At 49.1% G+C, this 20,931-nt stretch overlaps 1 protein-coding gene and 1 pseudogene across 3 annotated transcripts; both read left to right on the top strand.

Annotated features, from left to right (window-relative positions):
• LOC112890468 overlaps positions 1-12,415 on the top strand; it is a 35,647-nt pseudogene extending 23,232 nt beyond the window's left edge.
• A 4,353-nt stretch (positions 12,416-16,768) lies between these two features.
• On the top strand, positions 16,769-20,439 carry LOC112890829 (protein kinase G11A-like). 3 transcript variants are annotated; one of them, XM_025957692.1, is made up of 3 exons: positions 16,769-17,037; positions 17,953-18,986; positions 19,373-20,439. In XM_025957692.1, the coding sequence occupies exons 2-3, from the start codon at positions 18,088-18,090 to the stop codon at positions 20,244-20,246; spliced, it is 1,773 nt and encodes a 590-aa protein (XP_025813477.1). In that variant the 5' UTR covers positions 16,769-17,037; positions 17,953-18,087; the 3' UTR covers positions 20,247-20,439. The 3 variants fall into 3 exon arrangements, with proteins under 3 accessions (XP_025813477.1, XP_025813478.1, XP_025813479.1); XM_025957693.1 differs by lacking the exon at positions 16,769-17,037 and adding an exon at positions 17,539-17,838; XM_025957694.1 differs by lacking the exon at positions 16,769-17,037 and having other exon boundaries at positions 17,539-18,986.
• The last annotated feature ends 492 nt before the right edge of the window (positions 20,440-20,931 follow it).

The following is a 20,931-nucleotide window of genomic DNA, read 5'->3' as shown; positions in this document are numbered from 1 at the left end:
TTACGGGTATGAAATGTGCTGATTTAGTGAGTCGATCCACAATTACCCATATGGAATCGTGTCCTTTCTGTGTTCTGGGCAGTCCCACTACAAAGTCCATGCCTATCTCATCCCATTTCCAAACTGGAATGGGTAGGGGTTGCAATAATCCTGCCGGCTTTTGATGTTCGGCCTTGATCCTTTGGCAAGTATCACACTGCGCCACAAATCGCGCAATATCCGCTTTCATTCCATTCCACCAATATTTTTGTCTTATGTCCATATACATTTTAGTGGATCCTGGGTGGATGGAGTAGGCCGAGTTATGGGCTTCGTCCATGATCATCTGCCGGAAATCTCCATTTTGGGGTACGCAAATCCTATCCTTGTACCATAATGTCCCCTTATCGTCTACTCTGAAACCTGGCGCTTTGTTTTCTCCAGTTTGCTTGCAGATCTTTACTAACTCCTGATCCGAGCTTTGAGCCTCTCTAACTCTATCCTCTAGGGTTGATTGGACGCTTAACACATGGCTGGAACCTCGAGGAACAATGTGCACATTTAATCGTGCCATTTCCTCGCGCAGGTTGACATCCTTGGGCCCATAGGATTTCCGGCTTAAGGCGTCGGCTACCACATTCGCTTTTCCGGGGTGATACTGAATTTCCAAATTATAGTCCTTGACCAACTCCAACCATCTTCTCTGCCTCAAATTTAAATCCGGCTGGGTAAAGATATACTTCAGACTCTTGTGGTCGGTGTAAACCTCACACTTATTCCCGATCAGGTAATGCCTCCAAATCTTAAGGGCATGCACTACGGCTGCTAGTTCCAAATCGTGGGTCGGATAGTTCTGCTCATGAGTCTTGAGTTGGCGGGAGGCATATGCAACGACTTTCCCATCTTGCATCAGTACGCATCCTAAACCTTGTCGGGATGCGTCACAATAAATGACAAAGTCCCGATGAATATCCGGTAGGGTCAGCACTGGGGCGGTTGTCAACCTTTGCTTTAATTCTTGAAAACTTCTCTCACAGGACTCTGTCCAAGCGAACTTTTTCTCCTTCTTAAGAAGTTCCGTCATGGGTCGGGCTATCTTGGAGAATCCCTCGATAAATCTCCGATAGTACCCAGCTAACCCAAGAAAACTCCTGATTTCACTAACATTAGTCGGTTGTTGCCAGTTGGATACTGCCTCGACCTTTTCTGGGTCCACTGCTACACCTTCCGCGGTTAGAATGTGACCAAGGAAAGCTACTCTCTCCAGCCAGAATTCGCATTTGCTGAATTTTGCATATAGTTTGTGTATCCTTAATTTTTCCAACACTACCTGCAGATGTTGTTCATGTTCCTGAACACTCTTGGAGTAAATAAGTATGTCGTCGATAAAGACCACGACAAACTTATCCAGCTCGTCCATAAACACTTTGTTCATGAGGTTCATAAAGTAAGCAGGGGCATTGGTTAGTCCGAAGGACATTACAGTGAACTCAAACTGCCCGTAGCGGGTGACAAAGGCTGTTTTAGGGATGTCACTTTCTCTAATCTTGAGCTGGAAGTATCCTGACCTTAGATCGATCTTGGAAAAGTACTTGGCTCCCTTTAGCTGATCGAACAGGTCATCAATCCTGTGAAGAGGGTACTTGTTCTTAATGGTAACCTCATTCAGTGCTCGGTAGTCCACGCACAACCTCATACTCCCATCTTTCTTCTTGACAAACAGCACTGGGGCTCCCCATGGCGATGAGCTTGGTCTGATGAAGCCAGTCCTCTGCAGTTCCTCTAGTTGCTTCTTTAATTCTGTCAATTCAGAGGCGGCCATCCTATAGGGTCTCTTGGCTATCGGAGAGGTTCCGGGAATAAGGTCTATGACGAATTCTATATCCCTGTCCGGCGGCATACCAGGAAGCTCTTCAGGAAATACATCTGGGTATTCGTTTACTACCGGGACTCCTTCTAAGGGCTTGGTTTCCATGCTAAATACCATTGGGTCATATTTACTATCCCGGGTACGGCAGATCACTTGTACTCCTTCGTGGTTGGTTAGGTGGACCACTTTATCAGAGCAGCCTATGAGACCATTGTGTCGGCTTAACCAATCCATCCCAAGGATCACGTCTATTCCCCCAGGCTTAAGTACCACCAAATCTGCTAGGAAGTCTACCCCACTTAAATTGATCTTAACCCGTGAACACCCTAATTGGCAGTTGATGTCGCCTCCAGGCGTCCGGGTTAATAGGGGTGTTTTTAGTAGTACTGTAGGTATTTTGTGTTTCTCCACATAGCTCGAGGATATAAACGAGTGTGATGCTCCAGAATCAAATAATACTGTCGCCAGAGCTGAGTTGACTAAGTACTCACCGAGCACTACGCCCTGAGCTTCTTGAGCCTCCTGCGCGTCGATGTGATTGACGCGGGCTCGTCCAAATGATTGTTGCTTCACCTGCTGGCTGTTGTCGTTGTTGCGGACGGGCACTCGGTTGGCACCGGTCAGGGCGGGTCGGGGCCCATTCACTGTGTTGGAGAAGGTCGACGTTGCCGGCTTATTCTTGGCGTAGGGGCAATTGGCGATGAAGTGCCCTGTCTCTCGGCAGTTGAAACAAGCCCTAACATTGTTGTTGTCGGGGGTGGCCTGACTTGCATTGCTTTGCGGGGCCCTCGAGGTACTCTGGCTTCTAGGCGGGGCCTGTGATCCTGTCACCTGGGACTGAGTTCTATACTGCATTGGAGCCTGAGTTCCTGGTGCAGTATAGCTGGAATTTCTCGGCTTCTGGAAACGGTCTTGCTGGCGAGCCTTACTTTCCAAGAACTTGCGTTTGTTGTCCTTTCTTTCTTCGGCCTTGGCCCTTTCCGTGAGGATAGCCTTGTTCATTAGGGTATTGAAGTCCGGATAGATCTGGGGAGTAAGCAAGGTCCGGAGCTCTAGGCTTAGCCCCTTCTTGAACATGTCTTGCTTTTTGTCGTCGTCGTTCACCTCTTCCGGCGCATACCTGGCCAACTCTATGAACCGGTGGGTGTATTCTTCCACCGTCATATTCCCCTGTTGTAGTGCGCGGAATTCATCCGCCTTGCGCTTCATAGTGGCCGAAGGGATGTGGTAGCGGCGGAACTCCCTTACAAATTCTCCCCAGGTGATGGTAGAGGCGTCTTCGGCTGCAGCACAATAGTTTTCCCACCAGGATAATGCCGTTCCGGTGAGCTGATGGGCCGCCAGAAGGACTTTATCCCGGTCCTGGCATTCGAATGGTTCGAGCTTCCTCTGGATTACTCGCAACCAGTCATCAGCATCCAATGGGTTGCAGGATCCGGCGAAGGTTGGTGGCTTGGTCCTTAGAAAGGCCGTCAGCTTGTCGTTCATATTCTGCCCTCGCGGTTGCCGGTTCATGAGGGCGTTCGCCAGAGTCTCCAGTATGAGGGTCTGGTTATGGATGATCTGCGCCAGGTCTCCGAGGGGTGGGGGTGGTGGTAGTTGTTCTCCCTCTTGACTTCCCCCTCGGTTCTGGCTTACTTCTTGTTCCCCTTGAGGAAGATCTTGTTCAACGGGATGTGCTCCGACACTAGCGGCTACGGGGTTCCGGCCGCGGGAGGCCCTCGCAACGTTCCGGGGGGTCACCTGTCGATTGGGTAAATCGGGGTTACGATTATGTGGTGTTTAAGTTGTTTAATTTGTATATATAAGGCAGGATCTACCTTCTGCCGGTATTTATATAAATAAGCAGCACACAACACACCAGCACACGACATCACAAAGCATCCAGCATCAACTATTTTATTAAGCGGGGAGGGTACAACTTAGGGGTACGACTAAGCCTCGTGCTATTCGGCCAGGGTCTTGCAAAAGTGCGCGTCTTAAACAGAAAGACTGGGATGGGCATCACTGGGATGGCGTCGACCACTCTACTTGCGCGGTGTGTCTTCTTTCGGGGCGGACAGGGTGAGAGGTTCTCGCTCGCCGTCTTCTGGGTTCTCATCGGTCAGGGGCTGCATTGCAGCCTCCCCTTCGTCGGTGGCAGCAGAACTTTCAGGGTTCTCGGGTGGGGCTCGTGTGCTCCCGAAGAGTGATCCCCACCCTATGACGGGTGTCCCGAGTAACACGTGGTCTTCCCCTATTGCCGGGACGGGTGTTCCACTTTGGGTCCAATCTTGCATACGCCGGTCTCGGGCCTGTCTAAGGCTTTCTTGGGCGACAGCTTCGCTACTGACCGCGGCTGCGGCTCTCGCCTCGGCATGGGCGGCTCGGATCTGCTGTATCCTCACCGCGAGCTCTGCTTGCTCGGCTCGGTGAGTCTGCTCCCTCAGAAGGTTGGCTTGCTCGTCAAAGAGTTGGTCCAGGGCGGCTAGGTAAGTGGCCACTTGGTATAGGGGGCCTTCTTCGTGGCGACGTCGCTCCAGGTTTCTCATGCGCGCTTCCCAGACTGGGGTTCTGATGGCCGGCGGAAAGAACTTCGCTGGTGTAGGGGCGAGGTGTTCTTCAAAAATCCGGCACAAGTAACGGAGTGCTTTTCTGATGGCCAAGGGGTAGGTGTCTTGGTGTCTGAACCCTGTGGCGGTCGCCCGCCAGGGCTGGATGTCGGGGTAGCGGTTGCTCCTGGCGATGACCAGGATCACCCTGCAGCGGAGGGTACCATGGTGTTCGTACTCTCGGCTGTAGTACCTTGGGCGCTCCGTAACGCCAAGGTCCTCCAGGGTGTTGATCAAGAGGCTGGGGAATCCAGGTGCAGCTTGGCAATTGCCCTGGGTCCATCCTTCCTCAGCCATCTGAAACAGAAGTAAGGTAAACAACATGGTACAGGTGCAAAAGCGAGTAGATGATATTTATTATTACAACAAGGGTGGTACAGTTTTCATGGATACGTGGTCATTAGGGTAGGGTTTTTGCTAGGGGTGCTAATCCTATCATGGAGATTCTTCCTCGGTCCTGATAGAGCGCTTCTTTATTGGAAGGAACCGATCCATCTCGTTTTCGGTCTGAGTACCCTTGTCCCAATGGGTTTCCATGGGTTCTTCTTCTTCTTCTTCGATCCATCCACCTATTCCGTTGCGGGTCTCGTATTCTTGCATCTGGGCTTGGAGGGCGGCCAAGGAATACTCGGCGGTTGCAGCTCTTGTCCGTTGTTCCTCCAGCTCCTGGGTTATCTTTTCAATCCCCTGGATTAGCTTCTTTAGTTGTGCCGACTGCTCGCGGCAGAGTGCATCCAAGCCAGTGAGGTAGATGGACAGGTGGGAGACCGTGTCTTCCAGGTCTTCCTCTTCACGTCCAAGTCCCCTCATTCGGGCAATCCAAGTGCGCCCTCTTCCCTCAGCGGGCGGGAAAAATCCCATAGGGGTCCGCTGAAGGTGGTGCCTGTAGAGCACACGCAGTCGCCGCAAAGCTTTACGAGCGGCCTTTCGATAGGAGTCGGGGAAGCGAAAGCCAGAGGTGGAGATGAACCAAGGGTCCACATCAGGGTAACGGGTGCTTTTCTCCACAAAACCATTATGTCGCACCGAAGGGTGCCTCCGGCGATGTACTCACGGTAGGCATACTCCGGTGGTTCCATGACCCCGACGCGTTCCAGGCTGAGCAATAGTAACTTGGGGAGGCCGGGCTCTGCGTGGCAGATTCCGCTAACCCATCCATTGCCAGCCATCTGGAACAAGGCAAAGACCAGTGGTGAGTGTTTGTGCAGAAAGATATCTAAACCAGGATAAGTTCTAGGGTTTGAAAAGGGTCTCGCTCTAGGATTACGTCCTACGGCCAGCCTACGGCTCTGATACCACCTGAAGCGTCCCCCCATCAGGGAAGACTTAAAAGTGTCACTTTATCAGTCCCAGGAGGCTGATAACACTTTTATTTCATCAGATGGTACATCACCGTACAACTCTATGCGGTAATGGGCAGTGAAGCGCCACTATCGCGAGGATTACAACCAGAACCCACACAACTACACTAGCTACGAACAAAGGATCATCGGAGTCTTGCGCCATGCGGAGCTCCAACGGTGACCTCACCCACAGGCAAGACTGGGTGCAGGACGGAATCCTACTCGTCGTTCTCGGGGACGTAGTCGGGATCCTCCACTGTAAAGTAAGAACGGGGTGAGTACAAACGTACTCAGCAAGTCCAATCACACCCATGGGGGGGGTTATAACAGAATTAGATGCACAGGATAATCCAAGGATAAAGTTACGGTTCTTTTGCGGAAACACAATTATATGCAGGGGTTCGTTTTAAAAGCATTTTTCAAAACAAGTCTTCAAGTGTCTAAGAACACACGATGTCAACCTGTACGGATCCAAGTTTCAAGCCGCTACCGGACTCCCCGTCCATTGTAGCACACGGCACCAATGCCGGATACTTTTCAAACAACTCACACCAGTCCAACCCTCCCAGAGAGAAACACTAGTTATGTGACCACACCGTAACATGCTCAATGCCGTGAGCACGGCTATTCGAATAGGTTTTAACTCTGCAGAGGTGTGCAACTTTACCCACAGGTGGGGTACCACAGCACGAACACCTTAGTGCCGGTGCAGATCCCATCGAGGCCCTTACCCACCGTAGCTAGACCTGACTAGCCATCACGGGATCTATCAAGGGGTCATTCGACCTGTCACCGAGGTTTAACCGGGGCATAAGTCACACAGAGCTTATCCCGTCCCCTTGATCACCCGTTGCTCCCAGCTCTCCTGATGGCTATCAGACTAACCAGTGGGGTTAGGCCAAGCCGTTGCCCATACAACGGTCAAGTGGTTCGCACTACGAGAAGCTAGGTGAGATGTCACATCAACTCGGTCCTTAGGGGTGACAAGATGGATATCTCCCATCCACGCTCAACCACACAGGTACGAGCACACCAACGGCAATTCACACAGAAATGCCATCCATCTCATCTAACTCGCTTTTCAAAACCACATTTTATCCCTTCCCACACACACGCATTTTCTTTATAAATCAGGCAGTCAAAGTATGGTTATTTCAAACAAGGGTGGCTATCCTACCGGGTTTCCAGCACGCAAAACAATGCAATTTTATAAAACAGGCCATTGGGTCGTGTTTATAAAAACTAGGACAGAAATATGCATCAAAGGGCGGAATTGAACTTGCCATCGTCAAACCCTTGCGGAAAGTCCTGATCGGAGCACTGTCCTTCGGGTTCGGGGTCGCAGTACTGGTCCTCAGTTGCTTGGTCGCGGTCGGGAACCTCGTCGTTCACTCCGTGTCCTACGACGCAAACAAACAGACACACAATCAAGCGAAAGAACTAAAAGCTTTTATCGTTGGGCTTGAATCGGAAATAATTTAGTTACGGAGTTAGGGGTGGTATCTCTAGGTGGTATCTTAATGGCATGGCTGAAAACTATACTAGAAAGGGTGTGGTAAAGTTTCGGGTCAATCGGAGGTCGTTTCGCACATAAAATGACGCGCTAAAGGTGGTTTCCGGGCTCAAACGGGGGTTCGAGGGCTTGTTCGTAAATATCAGAAAAGAGTAGGGATCTATTTGCGAATCTTAAAAATATTCTAGGCATGCTAAAAGGTTGTCAAGTATATCTAGATGTATGCATTGGAGGGTTTGAATTGAAATACAAAACAGGCGAGGTTTCATTTGTAAAACGGGAACGGATAAGGGTACTCTTAGAGAGGGGGGGGTTTTCTTTGGAAAACAGAAAAACAGCAGGGGGGTTTTGGGCAAAATGGTTTCTTCCTCCTCTCCTCCCCCGTGACAGAAACAGAGGAGGGATTGGGGGGGCGCCGGCGGCCCAATCCCGGCCGGCAGGGCACGGCGGCGGTCCGGGGGGTGGGGGAAAAGAGGGAGGGGGGCGCGGGGAACCCATCCCCGGCCTCACCTTGGCTCGGGCTGCAGCGGGGGGGGCTGCCCACGGGGGCTTGCGGCGGCGGGCAGAGGCGTCCGTGGGGCGGCGCCGGGCTGGGGGATGCGAGGGGCCGGGTGGTGGAGGTGGTCGTGGTGGTGGTGAGCCACGCGGGCGGCCTATTTATAGGCCGAGGGGAGGGGCGGCGAGGTGGGGGAATTGAGGCGGCCGGCGGGCGGTGCGGGCGCCATTAATGGCGTCCCGGCCGCTTTCTTTCGTCGTGGCGTGGCGTGCGGGCGAGCACGGGGCTGTGGCGGCGTGCGGCGCGTCGGGGCGGGTGCGGCAGCGGCGGACGGCCCGGCGCGGCAGCGGCGGCGGCTCAGCGGGCGGCGCGGCATAGCGGCGCCGGGTGCGGGCGTGTGCGCGCACGGCACGCGCGGCGCGGGCCAGGGGCGAGGCACGGGCGACGGGCGCCGCGGCGCGCGGCGCGTGAGCACGCGGGGCACGCGGGGCGCGCGGGCGGGTGCGTGCGCGTGCACGCGGCACGGCCGGGGGTAGCGCGGGCGCGGCGCACAGGGCCGGCGCACGGCTGTGCCGTGCTCGGGAGCAGGAGGGGAAAAGGGAAACAGGAAGGAAGGGAGGAGAAAGGAAAGGGAGGAAAGGGAAAAAAAAGAAAGAAAAGAAAAGGGGAGAAAAGGAAAAAGGAAAGGGGAAAAGAGAGAAAAGAAAAAGAGGGAGGGAGAAGGGCCGGCGCCGGTCGCGGCGGTGACCGCGGCCGGTCGGCCACGCGGGGAAGCGCGCGGTGCGAGGGAAAAGAAAGACGCGTCGGCGCCAATCGCGGCGGCGACCGCGGCTGGTCGGCCACGCGTGCGCGGCATTCGTGCGCCGAATCGTGCCGGCGCTAATCGAGGAAAGCGGTCGCGCAAGCTACCGAGCGGTGGAGGACCTGGTTAGGGTTAGGGTTTCGTCGTCGGGTGGTCTCTGAATGAAGCACCCTAGCGCGTGTTTTAATTTGGTGGATTTTCAGGGCGTTACAGCCGGGCAATTATCTTGTTCTGAGCAGCATTATTTTTAATGAAGCAAGTGTGAGTACACTTATGGTTGGTACTCAGCAAGTGGAGTAAATTATATGACATGCAAGGCTATAACCAAGGAAAAGCTGACATGGTTTGACTGCGATACGCATTTTTAGTTGGTCAAGTTTTAATTATGCAGGCATTAGCTAAGTGTAAGTATATACCAACCCTTAAATAAACTATCTGAGGTGAATCAATCCATAATACAGAGATAAATAAACAGAACCAGCAATTTAGATCATCTTTAAGTTTAATTATCATGTGAGGGTCCAAGCCGCTCTTAACCGTGAGCACGGCTGATATATCAGTTTTCACTCTGTAGAGGTTGTACACTTTACCGACAACTCGTGTTTCCCTTGATGCCCGGGTTTGCAAGGCCCTTAAACACTTCCAAGGTGAGTGGCAGGGATTCACTACGAGGCCTTTACAAAGATTCCCTGACTTACATTGGTTCGCTAAGGTTTCAGGCCGCAGTGGTCATAACCCTCCCTAATGAGAAAGACGCCTTACCCAGGATCATATCTACACCTCAAGAGGACCGAGCTATACCCCATCAACGCACTCCCCTCTTGCCCTTTCGGTAAGACCTTTACAAGCCAAGGTTTCTAATTAATTAGCCAAGACCAGAGCCATGTAGTAATTGTGGTTGTACTGTTTTCCTGGGTGGTTCTCCATGTTCCAATTAATTCAATAATCTTATTTATCACCAAACAGTATTCCAGAATAGGTAAAACATTATCATGATATCCAGGTTATCCAACCAAAATCTATGTAGAAGCAATTAGCGTAGCTACAACAGAAATATAGATCCCCAGGTTTAATCAAGGAGGTTCAATTGAAACTAGGCATGTCCTTAACTTGGGATCCATCATATTCTAGACACATGCATGCACATAAAGTAAAAGTATAATTATAATATTAATAGGGCTAAAACATGATCAAGGACCACTTGCCTTCGTTAGCAAACTGTTGCTGCTCAGGAAATTCTTCAAAACTCGGCTCTTGCGGACCCTCGAACTGCGTATCGTCTATCGTCGTACACAAGCACATACAAGCAAACAAGTGCAAATAATAAGAAACAATACACCAATCAATATAAACAGAACAAAATAATGTAATAAAACTACTGCTCATGCCGTAAGGATCGCGTGAGCGCAAGAATCGATGAAAACGGAGTTAAAACGGAAGAACTAGGGCTAAAACAGGATTCCAGGGGCTTATTTGTGATGGTTTTAATTCTAAAAGGGCTCTGACAGAAGAAACCGAGGGCTAGATTGAAATTAAACCCTAGACAGAGGGGTTAGACTGCAAAACAGAAAGGTCTGGACGGCGGGTTCTATTTTGGAAAAGTACAGGGGCTTAAACAGAAGAAAAAGGACCTAAATGCGATTACTTTTGAACTGAGGTGGACTGCGGGTTGATTTCTAGAAATCTTAAGGGCTAAACTGCAAAACCGCCTCGGTTGACCGGTACTCAGATCTGTTGACTCGGGTCTAGTTTAGATCGGGGCCGTTGGATCTTGATCCGACGGTGGGGACGTGGGGGAGGGCTCGAGCGGCGGCGGGGTGACGCCGGTGGCAGCTCCGGACGGCGGCGCGCGGCCGAACTTCGCCAGAGAAACGCGATATCGCATTCCCGGACTCAGGTTTGGCTTGGGTTTTGCCCAGGGGATAGAGCGCGCGAAGGAGGACCCAATTAGGGGGTCGTGAAGGACCACCGGGGGCCGTAGGAGGCGGCCGGCGGCGAGAGGCAGCGCGGACACGACGGCGAGGCCGTGCGGGCGCGGGGAAACCGGAGAGGGGAAAAGAAGCGGCGGCCGGAGGTCCTCACCACCGTGCGGTGCTCCTGAAGGACTGGCTCGGCGGCGGGGAGCGGCCAAACAGCGGCGCGGCGGCGGCCCGAGGCGCGGGGCGGCAAAGGCGGCGGTGGGAGCGAGCGCTAGGGTTTTTGAGGGCAAGGCGGCGGCTGCGGCTAGGGGAGCGGGTTGGGGTACAGGCGGCGCTTAAATAGGGGCGGCTGTGCTCCTGGGCGTGCGGGCCCGAGGCGGAGCGCGGCCGGGAGGGCGCCGCATCCGACCCAGCCTCGAGCCCGAGCCTGGCTCGAGGTCGGGGACAACCTTGGCGGGCGGGCCCCACTGGTCGGAGAGCGAGAGATAGAGCGGGGCGCAGGGGGGTGGTAACGGGCCGAGGCGCGTGGCCGGCCCAGGAAGGAGAAAGGAAGCGGGGGAGAGGGAAAAGGAGGGGGCGCGCGCGGCTGGTGGGCTGAGCGCCGGCTGGTGGGCCGCGTGCGGGAGAGGAGGGAGAGGGAAAGGAAAGGAGAAGAGAGAAAAGGAATGGGCCTCGCGAGAAGACTGGGCTGCGCAGTGGAGGAGGAAAAGAGAAAGGGAGAGGGAGATGGGCCGGCCCGAGAGAGAAAGAGAGAGAAAGAAAGAAAGGTAAACTTGCAAATTCAAATGCTTTTGAACTTTGAATTCAAATTTAAATTCAATGAACCACATCCAATGAAATAATGCAAAAGGGCATGAAATGCACATATCCTATTTATTCCTTATATTTCTTTTTATAGATAAATAAAAATATTTTTAATTCACGATAACCATTCTGAATTCAAAGGATTTAAATTAAATATTGTGAATTCTAAATAACATTTAACCAAGTTTATTTTAAACTGCTGGTTTGAAATTTAGGGTGTTACATCAAGACATGAAACTAATTTGTGGCATCTTTTGTCATGATCCTTATAATCCTGAGCAAGAGTTTGAGCGAGAGTTTTACAAAACGCCGTGAGTTGCAAATAGCTATGATAGTGGATCTGCTTTCCCTTACGGGGGCTTTTGTCATGGGAAGCTGCAGGGAAGCAAAGAAGTCCATCTATATATCAGTGCTATATGCGTTGTGCTCACTTATGTTGGTTTTCATGTTCTACTATCTATTCATGTAATCCCTATACATTGCAAAAATTGGGTGTCAGAAAAACTGAAGCACTTTTGGTCAGCATTGCCTCAATTATGTGGCAATCAGACAGGGAATAGTACTAGTGAGAACGAATTGGAACAGAAGGAGTTAGAAAGGAGGCATAATCTATTATTGATGCTTGCTATAGTAGCTGCAACAGTTACATACCAAGCTGGTATAAACCCTCCAGGAGGTGTATGGTCTGATGACAGCGATGTCAGTGACACACCAGGCAACCCAATTCTTCAGGATAACAATCAAGTACGGTATGATGTGTTCTACTACTCAAATTCAGTATCATTTATGTCCTCTGTAGTTATCACAATCTTACTTGTGAATAAGGAATCCTTTGAGCATGGAGTCAAGTCCTATGCTCTGCGATTGTATTTGGTGCTCGGCTTGCTTGACCTCCTGATTGCTTATGCTGCAGGAATAAAATACAATCTATTTTTTGTTATCGCCATTGCTGTGGCTGTTCTATTATCACTTGTGATTCAAACCCTTCTACCTCCATTGCATGACACACTAGGAAAACTATTGGATGCATTTGTCAAATTTCTTCAGAAGTGGGGTTTTCTTACCAAGAAAGCTGAGCCAGAAGTTTCTTCTTTTTAGATTATGGAAAAAGTTCCGGCCTTGATCATTCACATGCAAATGACTACAGCTTCTTGTACTTAGACTCTGACCTCAACTGAGGGATTACACAAAAACAAGAAAGAAAACTACAAGACTAAGGCCCTGTTTGTTTCCGGAGGGCTCAAGTTTAGCCCTGTCAAATCAAGTAAATCAAGTAGAGTCTTGCTATTTAGGAGTATTAAATAAAATTTGTTTATAAAAATTTTTGCAACAGATGATTGCTAATTCATGAGACGAATTTAATGAGCCTAATTAATCTACGATTTGCTACAGTGATGATGCAGTAACCATCCGCTAATCATGGATTAATATACCTTATTAGATTCATCTCGCAAATTAACCTAGAGGTTTTGTAATTAGTTTTATAATTAAATTTTATTTAATGTTCCTAAATGATAAGATTCTCTTAGATGAGATAGGGCTAAAGTTTAGCCCTCCGGAACTAAACACCCCCTAAGCTTCAATCCTCTTCTTCATTCCGGCTTCAACCTTGCAATGTCTTCATGCAGCACCTATCCATCGCATCTTTCGTCTGCTTAGAAACTTGATGCCCGAATCATGTGTTGCTTGCAAAATCTTTCACATAAACCTCCGCCTAGCGTATGGGTGTGAGGAGATGTCGATATCGTCTCTAGGGAGGGAGTGGCATCACGAGGTGTCACCGATGTTGACGCTAGCGTAACGCCAGATAAGGATTTTCTCAAATGGTTTCCCGTAGCACCCTGCACCAATACAGACCTGCAGATAGCGCATCGACAAAGCCACCAACAAGAAAAACGGCGCAAGAAGAGTCGCCATTGCTGGCCGGTGCAGAGCCGGGCTGGAATTTCTCCCTATGCTCTGCGCTCCCCCGTAGCCACCTTCGCCATCAGCTCTACGCGCTGCCGGCCAGATCGCCTACCATGAGCGCCTGCACAGGCGATGCCTCAATCACATATCAAGCTGGTCTAAACCCACCTGGTGGCTTCTGGTCTGATGACAACGACCATGTTGCAGGCGATCCTCTCCTTCATGATATTAATAACCGACGCTATATGACATTCTTCTGCTTCAAATCGTTCTTCTTCATGGCATCTATTGTTGTGATCATGCTGCTGCTTAGTAAATCTGTAAGGAAGAAATCTGTTCCCATTGAGGTATTGCTTTGCTTGGTTATGATACTAGACCTGCTGGCTCTTATGATAGCTTTTGCTGCTGGAAGCTGTCGGAAATTGAGGACTTCAGTATATGTCTTTGTGCTAGTAGCTGGCGCGGTGATTTCTCTTGTGTTTATTATATTTTTAACCAGTGCCATTGCAAAATGTCTGAGAAAATTGAAGAGAAGTACCTGCAATGCCAATCATTAAACTGCCACTTCTTTGATGGCAAAAGGAATCAAGTACCTGCTTCACTTCTGATCTTGTGCTGTTCAATTTGGTTTGCATGGTTATAAAAAGGATGTTCCTTGCATTTTATATTGCCATAGATTTTATGTGTTTGATAATTGACACTATACAAATGACGAGTGCTCTGACACACCAGTTCGTCGTAATACAGATGGTAGTGCAATTTGAGCTAAAGATTGAGTTTTCTCGGTTTAAAGGAGGACCAGTACATTTATTGTCTGTATGGCAAGCTCAACCTTATAGGACCCAATAGTCACAATGTACCGTGTTGTGAACTACACCTACAAATATGCTATGCATGAATGAAATTTGTTGCTTGTGCATACAGATACAGCCCAACATGGTCCGCCGCATACAACATTAATGTGATTGATTGTCTGGATTAGCATTTGGGCTGCCTCCTCCTGCCTGGCTCTACACCTAGGACCAAACATACATGTCTTGCATGCGTTGGGGCTAGCTCTCCGTGGCATGGAACTCCACAAACCAATCACCCCTTTAGTTTTGTTGTTAGCTGCATACTATTTGGTTATATTCTATATCCTTGATCACAATTTCTGTAGCTGATCCAAAACTCTAATTGAAGTTTCGAGAAGCCTCCTCTACAATAAGGGAATTTGATCAATGGGAGTGCACCTCATGGATTTTAGTACAGTTTTCAAGCTTTGGATCGTCTGGTTCCGCAAATTCAAAAATTTTGTGGTGAGACACCGCATTTAAACCCGCTAGTTTGAACTTAAAAAGCAATGCGACGGGGACTGAATAAAATAAGCAACTAGGGCGCTGAATGGGACGGCATGTAACGTATTGTACTCGGTCCATACGGCCAAATTAGGGTTCACGGATCCGGACATGGTACAGTAAAAAAATCTACTACTGTAGCAAACGAAACGAGCCTGCAAAAAGTTCTGACCGTGCCCGGCCAAATTCATCCCGGCACGGCACGAGCCTGCAACTCGTTAAGCTTGCTGCCTCGGTTTCGCTGCCCTGCCTGCTGCTGTCCGCTGCATTTGGGCTCCGCTAGGGAGCGCGTAACTGGACAATACTTTACTGAATTTTCTGCAGGTTGGAGCACAAATGGAATACTACATTTCAAATGATATAGGAGTAAGGCTCCCATATCATCTACCAGCCAACGATATAGCCGATGCATATAATAGGCTCGTTAAGAGGTTGGCTGTATTTAAGATGGGGATACTTAATGCTCATGCGATTTATTGTGATCAACATCTTTGTGGTCAGCACATATATATACTCAACACACAGTAAACTAGCACACGGGATCGGAGGAGGATAGGACGCGGCAGTTTCTGCGCCGGTATCCAGCTGACAGTGGCGGAGCCAGCATTTCGAAGTTGGGTTTTCCGTTTCCAAGTCAAAATAAAATGCTCAATCGATAACCTACCTTCCGTGTTTTGAGTTCTTAAAGTTCATCAATTTATTTCTTCTTCAATTTATAGAGCTCTACAATATTCAGAAATAGCACAAACACTAACTAAATAAATTAAGCTAGCAAAATAAAAAAAATAAAATTTTGCTCATTCGATACTCTCTCGTTTGATGCCAGACCGCCGTTGGGCGCTGGCTTGCCGCCCTAGCGCCCTTGTGCCAATGCTCCTGCGCAGCTCTCAAGAGGCTTAGCTCTAAGCTTTTGGCAACCAGTCGCTTCTGTTGGCCGGCTGTGCTACCACCGGCTGCCTCTTGCTAACACTCACAGTTCGGACCTCGGGTGTAGTCACGTAGGGCGCTCCCACCGCTCCGGCGCTGGCTCTCGTCGCCGCGCTCCGCTAGTGGTCATTCGCGCCGTCATGGTATAGGTTTGGCTCAAATTAATTGGGAGATGAGTGAGAGATGTGCTGCATCCCTAGATATGGTTTTGTGGCTATTGGCAGTGGGCTCGCTTGCGGACTGCGAAATCAGGTGGGCCGAGGAAATATTAGAATTACGCTTTGGACTGAATTATAGGAAACGGAGTATTTGGCTCAACATAATTTATACTCATGTATATATTTGAGATATACTCGATTTTTCTGGAGAAAGTTGGGTATTCGAATCAATGTAGCTCCGCCCTGCCAGCTGGGAGCTGACGTTTTCGTCTCGAGCCGCGTGATTCAGCCGGCGAGTGGTGGAGCGCCCGTTCCGCTTTCTCTCTCTTCTTCTCTTTCTGCCAGCGGAAGTTTTTCTAACGTGGACGTGCATACCATACCGCCCGTCTCGTTGGCACCACAAGGCTGACTCCAACAAAAGAAACTATTCGGAGCAGGCAAATACACGTTTTGGCTACCGGTTAGAAAATAGCTACGGTAGTTATTTTTTCTAACCTCCAACGGTATAGGCAAAAGCATACTGCATTCCACTGGTAGTTGGCTCCCGCCAGCGGCAAGAAATCTCTCTCCTCCCGAACCGGCGAGTTCTCCCTTGCTGCACAACATTCTCTCTTCTCCCACCCAACTGACCGTTGATCCAGCCGCGGATGGCTTGGTCTGGCAGAGCATGCATTTTAACTTCGCTCTTCTCTACTAGTCAAAATACCTTGCCTTTATGCCTACTCTATTAGAGATGAATATCTAGTGCTACAGTACTCCTACAGTAACCATTTTGCCTTTGCCTAGCCGAATGGCTCGCCTGTTGGAGTCAGCCGAATACTTGCTATAACCGAACCGACGACCAGGAAATCCGACAAGATCAGGCCGTTTGTCGATGAAACGATTTGTTTCTCAAAGGACAACCGACTGGATTTTGTTGCTGCAGTCGTTTTTGAAAAAAAGAATTTTTTTGTTGTAGGACGCCCGGGCCGTGTCATTCGGGACAAACAGATGAGAGTGAGGAGAGGAGGCCATGTCAGCTGGAGTCCGCCAAACATCGAATCATTGTGCGGTATCCTTGAACGAATCCATAGCAGTCTCTCGGAGAGAGAGAGAGAGGAGGAGGAGGTGAGAGAGAAAGCTGTAGCTTTTCAGAACTTGGCACGTTGCCGTTTCCTCTCCCTCTCTCCCCCGCCGTGTTCGGTCACCACCCTGCTCCTACACTTCGCCCACCCACGCCCTGCAAACCCTGCACGCATGACGCGCCGCAGCAGTCGTCGAGAGATCCCCGGTCAAATGCGACGCTGACTCCATCCATCCCCCGCGCCGGCAGGTATCGTCGGACTCCGCTCCTCCGGCTTGGTTCGTGGAATCGCTCCCGTGGCCCCGTCCACAGCTTCGATCCATTCAGGTGAGATTTCTTCTCCAGTCAAGTTCTTTCTCTAGGGATTCGCTCCCCCCCCCCCCTCCCACTTGGCCATTCCATTCATTTTCCTTTCCCCCATTTGCTGTCCTTGCAATGCGATTTCGCCGCCCAGTAGATCTGCGTCGACTGGACTGGACGGGTTCGCGGGTTCGTGCCTCTCTCCCTTCCTTCGGTCCTTCCCTCCCTCCTCCGTACGATATGAGCTGCAAAAGATTTTCGCGCCCCAGCATTTCGCAGAAAGAAGAAAGGGCGTCCTCAGCTTTCGGGCCGTCCTTTAATTTTTCTCGCTTTCGTTCCTCGCCCTTTCCGCCAACAAAAGCTCGCCTCTTGATGTGACCGGAGCCATCAGTAGAATAGCACCCCTTGCCGCGCCAAAGGGGCGCGCCATTGATCTCCAGACCTCTCTGCTTACGTGTTTCACCGGCGGCATTGCGCCCGCAGGAAACTAAGCAGAGGGCCTAATTCTGGTGCGGGTGATGGCGGATGGGAGCCACCGTGCTCCCCTTTTCAGAGCAAAAGATGGCCCCTTTGACAGGACAAGCCATCTTTGCTGATCCCTAGCGCTTTCTTTATTCGCGGTGTGGGGGAGTGCTGGATCTGTAGGGCTGTATGATTGCGGTTAGTGGGAGGTTGGGCAGGATCGGCGGTTTATTAAGGCCATTGGAGTCAGACATCAACCGACTTTTTCAGTTTGGGGGGGATGAACTCTGCAAGTGTGGGTGTACAGTGCGCATAAGGTTGTGAGCTGAGAAGTCTCGCTGTGTTGGAGGGTGGACGGGGCTGGAGGTTATTTTGTTGATTTCGTTTTGGTATTAGGTTTTTGTTTTCTTTTTTGCTCATGGACTTTATTAATTTCTGTTCTTGTATGTCAACTTATTGTATCTTTATTCTTCTGTGCAGGTTTTTCTGAATCGAAGGTTGCATTTCAATTATCCAGTGCAGTGCCAAGCTTGAATCTCTGATTAAATTGTGCTTGTAGAAGATCTTTTGTACTCTGCAGGCTGATTCAGTGTATAATTTGGTCTGTGAGATACAATGGCTACAGAGGCATTGCCTCAAGCACCCCCAGCAGTCCCTGACATTCAAACGCTGAAGCTGCATTCTCAGATTGGTTCCTCTTTGGAGGCTGCTAGGCTGAATAAACCCAGCACATCGGTGCCAAGAAAGCTGCCTGAACTAGATAACTTGAGCAAACCAAGTTCTGAAGTGGAGTCCAAGGAGCAGAAACCAGACCACCTTCCAAATGAGTCAGTTGATCGTACTACTTCAAACAAGATTTCTGCAGAGCTCATCCAAGACAAAATGGTTTCAGTGTGCCCTGTGGATGAAGAGAAGAAAATTGTGGACCATGATAATACAGGGAGAAGCTTGAAATTATCTTCGATATTGGATAAAGAGTGTAGTCTAACAAAGGAAAATGAAAGTGGCAGGCTGATCAAAAGATCTGAGACAGGAGAAAGAGGAACCAGTAGCAGATACAGGCCAAGCAATAGCAGTGATATCAGTGATGAGAGCTCGTGTAGCAGCATCAGTAGCATCACTAAGCCTCATAAGGCAAATGATTCACGCTGGGAGGCAATTCAGATGATCAGAACCAGAGATGGGATCCTTGGGTTGAGCCATTTTAAGTTGTTGAAGAAGCTAGGCTGTGGTGATATTGGCAGCGTGTATCTTTCAGAATTAAGTGGAACAAAGAGCTATTTTGCAATGAAGGTCATGGACAAGGCATCGCTTGCAAGTCGTAAAAAGTTACTTCGATCCCAGACTGAGAAGGACATCTTGCAGTGCCTGGACCACCCCTTTCTTCCTACATTGTATACCCACTTTGAGACTGATAAATTTTCATGCCTGGTTATGGAGTTTTGCCCTGGGGGAGACATGCATACCCTTCGGCAAAGGCAGCGTGGCAAGTATTTTCCAGAACAAGCTGTCAAGTATGTCTGATTTATTATGTCTTACCCCATGCAAATGATAAATAGGTGGCATAGAGGAGACAGTATGGCTTATTTTGAGTAATTTGTGGTGGAATATGGTCTGTATGGTATCCACTTGGCTGCATAATCTTGTGAAGTCAGCTAATATGAAATAAGTATATGCAAAGTTAGAATGCATGAATAGGAATTGATATAACTAATTAATTTACTGCAGCTTACATCCATATACCTTACTAAAGGCACCAAACAGCATAGAACAAACCCAATATATTATACTTCTTGAATTTGTCTATTTTGCAACTTATTTATTTATTTATGCTACGTGTAGTGCTTGTTCTTGCTGCACTGTTGAGCTGCTTTACTTATATTACACTTGTGAACTACAGATTCTATGTAGCTGAAATTCTCCTCGCGTTGGAGTACTTGCACATGCTTGGTATCATATATCGTGATCTCAAGCCGGAAAATATCCTTATCCGAGAGGATGGACACATCATGCTTACGGATTTCGACCTCTCCCTTCGCTGCGCAGTGAGCCCAACGCTGATCAGGTCAACAAACCCTGATGCAGAATCACTTAGGAAGACCAACCAAGCTCACTGTGCTCAACAAGCTTGTGCTGAACCATCCTGCATGATGCAGCCATCATGTACAGCTCCCACGACATGCTTTGGACCACGACTCTTCTCTAAGTCAAAGAAAGATCAAAAACCAAAGCCTGAAGTTGTCAACCAGGTCCGCCCATGGCCTGAGCTTATAGCAGAACCTAGTGATGCAAGATCAATGTCATTTGTTGGTACACATGAGTACTTGGCACCTGAGATTATCAAAGGTCACGGTCATGGTAGTGCTGTTGACTGGTGGACCTTTGGTATATTCTTATATGAGCTTCTCTTTGGAAAAACACCATTCAAAGGCTCAGGCAACCGAGCCACACTGTTCAATGTCATTGGTCAGCCGTTGCGTTTCCCTGAGTACCCAGTTGTGAGCTTCCCAGCCAGGGATCTAATAAGGGGTCTTCTTGCCAAGGAACCCCAACAACGATTGGGTTATAAGCGTGGTGCTACAGAGATAAAACAACACCCATTTTTTGAGGGAGTGAATTGGGCATTGATACGCTGTGCAAGCCCTCCAGAGGTACCTAGGCCTTTTGAGATTGGGAGGCCCCCAAAGCAGCCAGCGTTGACCTCAGAGACTGCTGCTTCTACTGGTGCTGCCCAGAAAGGTTCTGATAACTATTTAGAGTTTGGATTCTTTTAGAAGAATAGGACGACTTTTCTTTTGTTTGCAGCAATTGGATAAAGTAGGATTCTTGCATCTGTGTGTTTGCAGATGAATGGTGGGTAGAGTTTTTGTCCCTGTGAAATTGTTTCTTGGCTTTCAAAGTGAATGATTAATGTTCAGATTTCTGTTCCTCAACAACTCCTGTAGTGCAGCGTAAATTCCAGTTTTAGTTCTATGCATTTCATTCTGAAGTTAATGCTGCTCGACAATTCTATTGTCTTCTGTTGTATATTTGATGGATGCATTATAGTGTGCTTGGTTTGAATTACATTCTGTTAAAATCTTTTTGCTAACTGAAGTGTATGCTAGTATATTGCATTATAGTGTTTAATTCAAGTAGTGCTGTGAATAAACTAATATCGCAGATCAATTTGCACTTCCTTGTCTTGGCAGAGATGACTTAATATACTTGTCTTGATATCGCAGTAAATTTCACGGAATCGTCCTAATCCTTAAATAGAAGGTGTCAGCAAAAAATGTATACTAGATATTGATATTTGCCATAATGTCCCAGTTCACTTCTCTCAGTCAGGTTTCTTTCTAGGATGTTTCTCTCTCTCTTCCCCCCTCTTTATTACTATTTTTTGTCCACATTAGAATATGTGTACCATTCTCCTAGCCGTACCAATAAATGGTATATTTCTTGTATTTGATATCGGGA

This window comes from Panicum hallii, chromosome 4 (genome assembly GCF_002211085.1).
Source record: "Panicum hallii strain FIL2 chromosome 4, PHallii_v3.1, whole genome shotgun sequence".
Taxonomy (NCBI): domain Eukaryota; kingdom Viridiplantae; phylum Streptophyta; class Magnoliopsida; order Poales; family Poaceae; genus Panicum; species Panicum hallii.
Note: the sequence above shows the minus strand (reverse complement) of the source record. Positions and strands in the feature narration are given on the sequence as shown.